This window comes from Danaus plexippus, assembly GCF_018135715.1.
Source record: "Danaus plexippus chromosome 18 unlocalized genomic scaffold, MEX_DaPlex mxdp_20, whole genome shotgun sequence".
Lineage (NCBI taxonomy): Eukaryota > Metazoa > Arthropoda > Insecta > Lepidoptera > Nymphalidae > Danaus > Danaus plexippus.
Window position 1 is genome coordinate 557,159 of NW_026869853.1, and position 12,252 is coordinate 569,410.

Genomic DNA, 12,252 nt, shown 5'->3' on the forward strand with positions numbered 1-12,252 from the left:
CGCGATTATCCATTCAAACGAAACTAATATTTTTCGGGTAATTACTATTAACTACATACTCCCGACGGTTCGGTTACTTCGCAGCAACCGTTATCCCGTGATCACGGCTGTAATAATAGTAACGGTTGTAAACGTAGTAATTCGAAAAATATACATACATTATATTTAATTTATAACCAGTATGTTTTTTTTTAATCCATACAGTACATTATGTCAAAAAAAAAACTATTAAAATTTGAATTTTAACTTTAGAATCAATATTTTTATTAACTATCCTACAATATTAGTTGTAAAAATATATAACGTGTTTTATTTTAAATCTGATTGTTCTAATTTTTTTTTTTGTAAACTATTTGGTTAAATTAAACAACATGTTCTTTCCCTGTTTGGAATTAACAACTAGTATCATATACATATAAATATATATTAACACCTAGGAATATTTAACATCAACATCACAAGCAATAGAACGTGACGATCTAAGTAAAAAACTTCTTTGCATATGGCCGTATTAAAATACGTATATTCTAAAACTAAATTATAAGTCTCATAAATTGTGTAAAGTGAATAATAAAAATTATAACGATCACCTCACACATCTTATATTAACCAATAAACTCATTTAAATATGTCATTTATTTACTATAACTATGAAGACATAGCAAATCGTGCATTACAAGATTTCATTGACGTTATCTTTGTTTGCTTTGATTTCGAGTCAATGACCTAACTTTTTTTTTGTGCATGTCGTATACCACGAACGAAATTCTCCACCGGGATCATTTTATTTTGCTCTTATTCAATCTTGTCCGTTCCAGCAAAACAGGTTCGAAATTTGGGACGTCTTATTCCTTATCTAGATAAACTTATACCGTTATATGATTGTCTTGTTGATTTTAGTTTCGTCCTGTTAAATAATTTTTTTTTTTATTTTTTGATATTGAAATAGTAAAAATATATTTCATGTAGCAATGTTTGAATGACTTCATTCAGCTCTATTTATAATCATATTTTTTTGGTTAAAAAAAAACATATTTTAGTAACAGTGGAAAGTGAAAAAATCTGTTATAGAAAATCACCTTCACCCATGTACTTAAGATAACGTGTGTTTGCGTATTTTATATGTGATAAAGTTTATATATTTATAAATATTTGTACACAAATAATTTGTATGAATGCAAATCACATAGATTACATTATCTGTAAGTCTGCCTCTTAACCTTCGGTATAGATTTCGTTTGAAAGCAGAGTAAAAAAAAAAATTATTTTTAAAAGTCGATCAAAAAGAAATAACATCGATTTGTTGTTTATACCGCAGCTGTACAACAAAAATATTTAATAACTGAAGATTTTAAAAAAAGAAACAAGAAATAGAAAAAAGTTACAATTAGCGAAGTTGATTCGAGAAAAAAATGTATTTTTAATACGATTGAAAGATACGCAAATAGTTTTAATAGTTCTACTGCTTCATCGAAGATTTAAATTACATACATATGAGTAATACGTTCACAAATGAGTTTTATTTCTAGAGCTGGCATATGTATTAATGTGGAATTTTTTCCCCAGTATTTAAGGGATTTTAAATAAAACAAGAAGAAAGCTGAAAAAGACATCGGCCTAACCGCAGCCATAATAATATTTCTAATATTAGTGCATACTAATTTTAAATGATCATTGACCGATAGATAGAACGATATTTTTGCTTGTATTTCGGCTTCAGTGATGTATATACGTGGTGCAATTATACATATTGTGACGATTACAACTATTTCAACCTTTTGAATCGTTATATCTCAAAAACGGTGCCTCTTAGTGAAAAAAATATTTAGACAATTTTTAGAAATAATGAACTGGTCTTAAATTTTTTGAGGTAATTTTATTATAAAACTTACCGTTTTGCTGAAAATCAATCGCGAAAAAACCCGTTTTTGTGATCTTTGACCCCGATTAACTTTGCGCACGTTCCGGAGCTATGGGGACTTTTCACATTTCTTTTACAATAGTGTATTGAACAGTCCTACCAAAATCCAGCCAAGTAGGAATTTTTCAACATCATAATATGAAAAAATAGAAAACTTTAAAAGACAATAATCAAATCGATACATTTGCATTAACATTTTCAATTCAATTCAATCGCGTTGACTCAACTCCTGTCATTATATAAACACACATAAGTAGAGACACTCACACATGCATTTCAACGCCACGTGTATATCGTAACTATGTAATCAATATCAGAAGCCAAGAGATTTTATAAATAAATTATATAATACTAAAGAAAATTACGGAAATGTTTTGTGAATTAAAATTCATTAGTTTATTCTCGTAAGTCGACTATGACCTAAAAGTGTTTGAAATGATTTCGTTGATAGCGTCACATGTATTAGTATATATAACAGCATTATTAAAGACGAAAATTATATATATATAAATATCAAAAGTAATGAAGTATCAGCCGTTACAATAATAGATCGCAGCGGTCTATAATCTAGCATAGAGACTGGCCTTGACCGTACACGTGGTGTGCGTTGCGTCTACAACACACGCAAGCCAATATCGCTGTAAATCCTTCCGAATGTGTTTGTTCTGGAGCTGATATAAATTTACGCCAAACTATCTTATTGTGCTCTCATATATGATTTACTATTTAAATTAGATACGTTCTTGAATATTCTCAATTAGATTAATATATTCCCTATAATAATTTGTTTACTGGTAAGACTAGAATAAAAAATATGGTTCATCATCATCATCAGCCTATCGAAGCCCACTGCTGAGCAAAGGCCTCTTCTCTCATGGAGAAGGTTAAAAAATATGGTTGTAGCATCATAATAATCTTAGTGGCCTCTCCGTCGCGACGCACGTTTCGCGATCACTGCACTACGTTGCAACTATGTGCATTGTTTACAAACAGTCTGAACCATATGACACTGAAGTAATCTGTATAGTAATTTAACTTGTTACTATTATTTTATACGTTTTCTATGTATATGTTATAGTAACAAATCTGGCAGCGTCTAATACGTGATTGATTATTGATCTTCAAAATTCCATGACGTTCGTAAAAAGTATCGCTGAGAACGCTTGAGATATTTCAATCATTAATTATTTTCCTATACACATATACGTGAATATCCGTTTATAGTAGGAAGTGCGTTATTTGAATATTTCTATATGGATTTTTATTTTATTTTTTCTTTTAAAACTAATTAGCAATGTTCACTTAATAGAGCATTTTATCCGGCCTCGCCTGATTGGATTGTAGTTATCTCGTTATACAGTAAATAAAAACAATGTTCTTCTATAAATAATATATACATATACATTTTAAAAGAAAAGAAATATTATTAAATTCTTTTTTTAACTAACAAGCTTTAATATTATGTATTTTAATTAATTTTTCAGAATTTTAGGCCTGTTAGAATAATAAAACATCGAAAAGAATTACTTTTAATGTCAGTCGTTCTTAGCCGAGACGTGTTACAATCTCGCATATTATTTAGAATACGTTTCACTTCCCCATTTCGAATCTCTCGTTATCTAAATTTTATGATATGTATTTTCGTATTTCGACAATCATGATAAAGGTCTAATTAATATTTTGATGAGCAAATATAATTATACATATCTTCGAAAATCTTCATGGTCTCGCACTAGGAAACTATCGTTATTATTACGGCATACGATATTGTGTTTTAAATTACGGTCTGCCTACATTGTTAGGTTGTCGTGACAAGTTAGAAAACTCGTTATAAGATTGTTACCGAGTGGAACAAGGATATGAAGGCCGTTTAAGTATGAATGTAGAAACAAATTTTACGTTTATATATTTCGGATATAAAATTAGGATGTATTTATTATAATGTATTCGTATATATGCATAATATGTTAATTAAATCGGCGACAGTATTTTGTTCTGTATTACAAGCCAATAGCATGAACTGCTAGTAACTTTGTCATTTTGTTTTGGTTCAAAGTAAAGCCAACTTAGACGAGACGCTTCTACGCATGGTTTGTGGAATTTTTTCAATAAAATATCATTTTAATATAAGCTTGGCCAAATCTGTTTTAAGGCGTTCGTTAAACTTATAGTACAAAAATTGATTTACATACACATAACTTCTGGAGAGTAGGTATACGTTATTGCCTTGACCTGGTGCTGGGGCTGATGCTGGCTCCATCACAGTAAACTTAAAATTTTTACCAGCATTGAGACTACATCCTGTTCCATTGCCTAATATAACATCAGCCAGCTACAGGTGTTTGTAAACAGGAATTTTATGACTAATCTCTTAAATTTTAGAATATAATCAAAGTCTAACCTAACCGAATAAGCGTTGTTAACTAGTCGAGCAGAGAAAGATTTTTTTTTAGTAAAAATTATACTATAACGAAATAAAGCGTTTCAGATATAGATTTAGGAACTATTCATATTATTCTAGCGTTTCGGTATATCTGTTTACGTATTTAACTTAGACTAGAAATTTATTATTTCGTAGCAATCGTGACCTTTTAGACGAACTTTTTTATAATAATGATAATAAAAACTAAATAATATATGTTTTTCGGATTTACATCCCGTGTATTATTACATATTATTCGTTATTATTATATATTACTGGTTGTTACACGGGCTGTGACTGGCTTGTCACGCATTGCACAGGAGAAGAGCATATGTGCGAGGGTAAAAGAACATATCTGAGGTTTTAAAAATAGACGTGCATGGAAGTCAATAGTGTGTGAACACACATTGGACAGACCAATTACATCCGGCATGAGAAACCTAAGATCCTCGCTCGTGAGCATTTTGTAAATCAAAATTCATTCGCCGGACTTTCGTTAATAATTTCATTGAAATCGTTGTTGGTAGTTAACTAAAGCCGTGGATCCCCACAGTTAAAATTAAATTGGACGCCCGTGACCGCATTGCAGGATAAAAATCGCTATTAGCTAAATCCGCGTATATTCAAAGCTGTACACAAAAACATTAAGTAATTTTTAGCGGTGGACAAATAACAAATTAATAACAGACACTTTCATCGTGCCCGTCCGCGATCAGGTTTACTGCAAACTAATCGAAATGTTGGTAATGAAAGTTTCATTATATATATCAGTTTATAATTTCTCCCGTCTTACTCCGGATGCTCACAGAGGACGTCTTCTTGAATATGGTATATATTTTTTTCTTATATTAGATATTAAGCCAACGTGCTCTTTGTTGCAATGACTGTATTCTTTATCAATTCTATGAGCCTCCCAAATTAATCCAGATCACGACATCCACACTGCTGTGCGTACATCTATTTTAAATGTCCGCAGTACGTTCTCTGTTGTACTAATACTTCTTGTTTGTCTGATGCACCACAAGCCACAGTCACAGTCAAGTTTATATATATCCGCTTGTTTCGTAGGAATGCCACTCTTAATTGATATCAAATGGAGCGTTGCGATCACAAACATAATAATATTCAACAAAAATTACGTAACAACTGTCAATACACAATAATATTTTTTTTCAATAAATTTTATGACTACGTAATAAAATTAAATAAAAAAAAAATAGTTCTATTTGAAATTCACACTGAAAATATTCTATTATATAATTTAATATTTTATATTTAAAAAAAAAAACTATTATAAAACACAAATGTATTTAAAACGTTATCAAATCCATTGTGATGTCAATTAGAACTATGTTAGATCCGTTCATGTGTAGCGGAGTACATGTATGAGACGAATATAAATACGCCCAATCTGCCGCGTAATGCGCTGCTTACGATCGTTGCACAAGGTACGTTAGTATTTTATTATAATAAAAGTACATTATTTACAATTAAATCCAATCGAGAAAAATCCCGTTTAGAATCTCACCGCATCATTGAATACGGATTCTTATAATACCGTCTGCTCATAATACGACTCCTACTAAAGTCTTCTTAAATTAATACCAAGAACTAATGCGTTATAAAAAGACGACCGAATTCTGTTCCTTGCAGGACACATGCCTTATGAAATAAAGCACATATTGCAAACGCCTGTGAACCTTCACTTGACTTTGAAATCGGCTGGTTATATCTCATCTTCATATTTTTAATACTATTTACATAGGGATAAAACTACTCACGTAAAAACGAAAGTGAACATTTTAAAATAATGGATTTATAGAGAATTTTGTATCCAGAGACAATACAATACTTCCTCAGAAATTGATGATATAATTTTTTTTTGTGATCCATATTAAAAACAAAAAAATTTACAAACACAACTTTGTACACAAACAAAGAAATCTTTGTTTCAATACAATAAGTCGGACCGCTTATCTCACCTTGATAATAAACAAAGTTGCCTTGTTTCGGATTACTACCGACAAAGTCCCACTCAATGAACTCATTTAGTGGACAAAGTTATTAATCATTGAGTAATCGGATGTGGTGTTATTTGATGTTAACTAGTTGTTTTCTCCGGTTTCGTCGCTGGGGGATGAAAAATTTCAGTTAAATTAACAAGCTAGAATGTTGAAGTCGGCGTAGACTTCTCTATAACTAGATATCTTTTCAAGAATGTTGTAAATTAAGAAGAAAAAAATAACTCTAAATCCGCTACAGCATAGTTGATTTTGTAAACAATTTGTCAAACTGGTATATAGGTTATCCTATGTGTAAGAATGATGATACAGTGTAACCAACAACCTTGAGCCAGTCAAGACGTGTAAGTGAAAATGACATTGACAAGCAAAACTGGAACTCGGAACACAATATGAGAAAAACAAGATTAAATATGTAAGAGGTACATTCAACGCAATGGCGTTCCGAGAGCTCTCACAATGAGAACAGCACTAATTTGCTGCTAACAAGAATACTGCACCCCCGTTTCTACGAGGATTTTTTTTTTATTGGTTTAAGTTTGAATTAAGATTTAATTATTCTGACATTTGAGCAAAGCGTTTTCGATGTAGTAAATTTGATTGCATTTTTAAATTATGCTTTATTATCTTAACGAATTAAGTAAATTTTACGAATAATTTAAATAATAACAATGCTTAAGACGTTAATTATTTGAATAAATGTATTGAAAAGCATACAGAAACATACATTTTAAATGTTCTTATATAGATAATGTTTACGTGAGAGCGTCCAGTCGCTATCCTTTGAGCAAAAGGGTATCATGAATTCATTCAAAACGAGCGCATCACTAATATGTTACATTAGTTATCGATAAAATCATCTGTAATGACCGGGCTCATACCCCCAGAGGTTTTTATTGTTCGATACATAAATATTAAAATCATTAGTCGAGCCTTCGTGATCACGCACCGCTTATGTATGCAAATTTTAAATTTATAACTTGATGTGATAACAAAAAATTGACTATAAATCATTGGTTGTAGGTTGCAGGCTTCTGTCCGGTTGTTTACGACCGGCCTTGAGATCGCCGAAGGTTACGTTACTCTCATATTTATGATGTGCAACCTGCATCTCTAAACATTTGTATTTACTTTCAATTATGATTAATAAAAAAAAAAACTATCTACAATTTATATATACAAACGATGTCAACGAAATGTATTTCGTCAATTAAATTGTTGAAACAAATTTAAAATTATAACATAATAAAAAATAACTGGTTCAAATAAGCCTCAGTTAAAAATAATTTAAATATAAGTTTCTATATACATAAAAAAATATATATACTTGTAATAGAGATGCGCTTTATAAACATAGATAATGTCCGTTGTAATGCGATCGCGAATTACACGAATATTTGATTCCATTCTTGTAGACAGCTTACTTTCATATTTATAGTATCTATTGTATCTAACCGTTCGTACTTGAACCCTGTATCTATATACGTGGCAGCACGTGGTAGATGTTATAAATCTATTGCAGTCACAGATATGAATACACGCGGCGAAGTTAGAGTGGATATTGAAACGACCTATTGATATCTATCGTTCGTTGGAAATTGCAACTTATTGTGATCAGAAATAAATTTTATAATCTAATGGCTACAGGAAATATAAGTCCGCGACATTGTATGTTTCCTCTGCATTACAGAAATGCACTTCCTCGTTTTCTTGATTACAAGAACTCGGTATTCGTAAATAGATCGGAAATCCATACCAAATAATTGTTAAGCCATTTCAGTACACTTTATAGCTTGTATTTTGCGTACCGATATAATTCGAGACGAAATACAATTGTAATTATATATGCATGTGTGATTACATGGACAATTTTCTTACGAAGACGCCAGGTATTTACGACACAAAACAAATAAAGCTATAATATTGAGAACTCAACCGTCTTGATCCAATTACTGTTTTTTTTCTTATATGTTGTGTAATTAGCTATCGTTCGCTATCTTTTTTTTATTTTTAAACACTTTTAAATTCGCAGTCCACGTAAGGATATCGAATATTATTTTTTATAAGGGATTTAAGAACAAGATTGTGTTACTGGTATTATTGTACAATTTGAATTACATAAATACGTCTAATTGACCCATTTCTAATGTTCCAATCATAAATCTCATGACGTACGCGAGTCTGAATTAATTCTTAGCATATAACAATATAATATATTGACTGAAAACTATCATGACCTGAGTACATATTTGTCAGCTGAATTGGTAAGAAATTTTGGAGGTCAAAACTTTAACGTAGATTCTAAGATGCCTTCGCTCAGACAATCAGTGTGTTTTTTTGAATTAGTGCAGTCATTTCACCAATCCAACTTCCAAAAAGGTCCGTCCATAAATTGACACCTGTATCGGGAGGCAGCGAACGTTATTTATGCCCCGATCGAAGCCTAATTACAGTGGGATGCCTATAACCTCATTCCATTCTTCTCATGGGAGATATTAAACTCAATTATACACTTACAACACGAGTCCAGACTGATTTATGGGTAGAAAATACAAATATTCCGTACAATACCACAGACTAATCGTTTCTTTGAAGTAATATTCTTTGAAATTTTGATGTATAATGACGTTTTATTTTATTGGTATCATCTGTGACTGTCATATAGTTTAGTTCATTCATTTAAACATTTATTAAATTGTCATTATTTTTTTTTACTTTAAATAATAAAAAAAGAAAATTTCTTCGAAGCCTCTAATAGACTTTAAGAGTGTTTTTTACCTTTCCTTATTACTCCCTTTGATATAAACGCTTTTTTGACAGATTGACAGTTTAATGAGATCTAAGATTTTCGCGAGTATTCATTTAAATGAAACTAGTATTATTCGGATTTACTACGCGGATTTTATTATTTAAAAACTACATAATACCAACGTTTCGGTTGCTGCAAAGTAACCGAAACGTCGGGATTATGTAGTAAATCCGAATAATACTAGTTTCATTTAGATTGACAGTTTATTTGTCATAACAGAATTTTATTATTGTGTATGTGCTAGAAACGATTCTATGCCTAACAAGTTCTACACAACATACATAAATACGCAAAATTATGAATCTAATTAAAAGCCCAACAGATTCGATGTTTTTTTGAATAATATTTAGGTCTGTACCCATCTAACTGCATATGTCCTTTACACAAAATGTCTATATAATGTTTTATAATCATAAATTTAATTAATTTAAATAGCTACATTATACAATACACTGAGAAATTTCATGTATTCAATACTAAATACTAAAAATTCAGTATTGATTTTCAAATCCTTCTTTACTCCGACAATATAAAGTAGTAATTTGCTGACGAATCAGGGACCTCTTAAACTGTTGTTCACGTGAATTTTATATGCTGTTGTTGAAGGCATGTGTTTTGTCTGAAGTTCTTAGGTTGCGTTGTTGCTGTATGTTCTAGTAGAACCCAAAATCGTTGATTTCAAAGCACACGCTTTATATAAAAACGGTGAAACTGGAAATTCAAGTGTGATATTTAAAAATTGCGTGACATTTTCACTCTTTGTTCCACAGCCGGCGATAATTACACGTTTTATGATAGAAATATGTACTAATTAAATTTCTTTAGGAACAGATATTTTTCGTTGCAAACATTGGAATTATTAATTGATGTTATATTAGGATATTTTGAATCATTATTCCAATCATCAGAGAATTCGTTCTTACAAAAAACATCGTAAGTTACGGCCTCTGAAAGATATATTTCGAAGAGAGAATTCTATACCAGATAAGAAAAAGATATGCCTGTATATATTTAATGAGGCCAAAACAGTTCTGCGAATGGGCTTTTCGACTTAACGAACAAAATTTATGGATATCAGTACATTATATTTTACAAAAAAAAATATAAAAATATGACGTCTGTTAAAAATGCCTCAGTTAATGAGATTGTAGGTTTTATTAAAAAAATTCTAAGAAGACTGTTGCTTTTACAATAATACTCTGAAATAATAAGTCTAGTTTATATACAGATATTATACTATGCGATTAAATATGACGTATTTCTAAAAGGTTATACGAAAATTAAGGGAATTAGTTGCAATTTGCTGATAAATAGTACACAGTTACATATTGATAAGAGTACAGCCATAAAACTTATTTATTTCTTAGTTTGACCTTTATTTTAACATTTTTGTTGATAATCATGACTTATAATTTGCGTTTAACTATCGTGTCAACGTTTAATTTATAACGTTAAAACAAAGTTAAAAGTCAGTTATTTTCAACAGTTGGCTATGAGGCGTCAATACATGCTATGCGACTAGCTGTTCGGTTTCAGTATTTGTTTAATAGTACTAAAAGTCTTGGCACGTGATAGTATCAACATAGGGAAATGACTCGGTAAGTGGAACAATGGAAACTACAGCTCGATACTTGGCGAGTGAAGTATACAATACTTAACATTAAAATACAAACAAAGTGTCATTTGTATAAATGTTATTTAAGACCTTCGCGAGTTTTCATTTAAATGATACTTATATTTTCGTATTACTATGCGTTATTTTATTGTTTTTAAATCTACATACTCCCGAGATTTCATCTCGTCTGCCAGTGATCACGGTCGCTGGAAACTAACCGAAACGTTGGGAGTATGTAGTTTTAAAAATAATAAAACGACGCGTCGTAATCTGTAAATATTTGTCTAATTTTAATTGTATTAATGTTGCATTGTCTGCAAAGCATATGGCGATGATTTCCATGGTTTCCCAAATAAACCAGCACAGTGCAAGCTAAGTATTACAATATATTGCAGCACACTTGGTGGTGCATCAGTGGCAGCTATACGAGCGGTCGCTTTGCTCACTGCTGGAGCTGCAAGCTCGTAAGCGGACGTACGGCGTTGCTGTTCGCCGCGGTACGTGATCGCGCCGGATTATGCGCCAATTTGCTGCCGCTGCCGCTCCCAAGACACACGCCTCCTCCCGCGCACTTGTAGCGATGCGAAACCGCGCCCCGACAGGTAATCATTCAAATCGAATTCATATAGTAGGGGATCGATTCATCACGTATATGACTCCAAAAATGTCCTATTATACTAAAAGACATGAAATTTTCTTTTAATGTAAATGAATAACATACTTAAAAATATTAGTTGCAGAACCACTTTATGTTTTATATGTACTACTACGTTTATGAAAATAAATAAAACGATTACAAGATTTCAACATATTACAACACTTATTTAACATTGTTCGTCTTAATATTATCATTACATAAAAAAAAAAAATACAAATTTATTTACCAAATTTATCCCGATTCGTTGGATACATTTCGAACTTGTATAGTTCTTTTCCCGATCCAACTAAACGTACACAAAATATATTTTTTCCAGAACAAAAAGTATATTTAAAAAAAAAAATCCGTATTTTGGTTAAACGAGGTCAGTCAACTGAGAAACAATTTCCCTTTTGTAATTTACCGACTAATATCGTGTTTCTTTCCAATGCACTTATAACTCGTTTGGTAGATGCCGTGACGATGAAACGTTTTGGCAGTTTATTAGCATTTATATTTTATTATAAATTTTAAAAAGTACTTTCTTTCATTTCAATAAAATCTTTATATCAAAAATAATACTTTAAATTAAAGAAGGTTCGTTTCTTTTCTTAAAATCACTCCAGACGAAACGAGACAAACATATCAAAGAGAGTCAACGTGATTAATATGAAAAGAGGATATCTTTTTTGTTTTCCTAGGAAGGAAATAAAATTCATCCAATACACTCACAATTCTATGTTCCTTGTAGAAAATCAAATCAAATCAATCAGCACGGGTTAAACTGCAGCTGTTCTGGTAATCAATACTTAAATGATTAAAGTTTT

At 31.0% G+C, this 12,252-nt stretch overlaps 1 protein-coding gene across 3 annotated transcripts in view; it reads left to right on the plus strand.

Annotated features, from left to right (window-relative positions):
• LOC116773013 (protein doublesex) overlaps positions 1-12,252 on the plus strand; it is an 83,598-nt gene that overhangs the window by 48,320 nt on the left and 23,026 nt on the right. The window contains exon 3 of one of the 3 annotated variants that reach the window (XM_032665370.2): positions 11,184-11,390. The exons of 1 other annotated variant lie outside the window; for it this stretch is intronic. In XM_032665370.2, coding sequence (XP_032521261.1) covers positions 11,184-11,293 — 110 coding nt within the window. In that variant the 3' untranslated portion in view covers positions 11,294-11,390. Of the gene's footprint in view, positions 1-11,183; positions 11,391-12,252 lie in introns of those variants that run through there. One more of the 3 variants, XM_061528408.1, reaches the window with a different exon arrangement.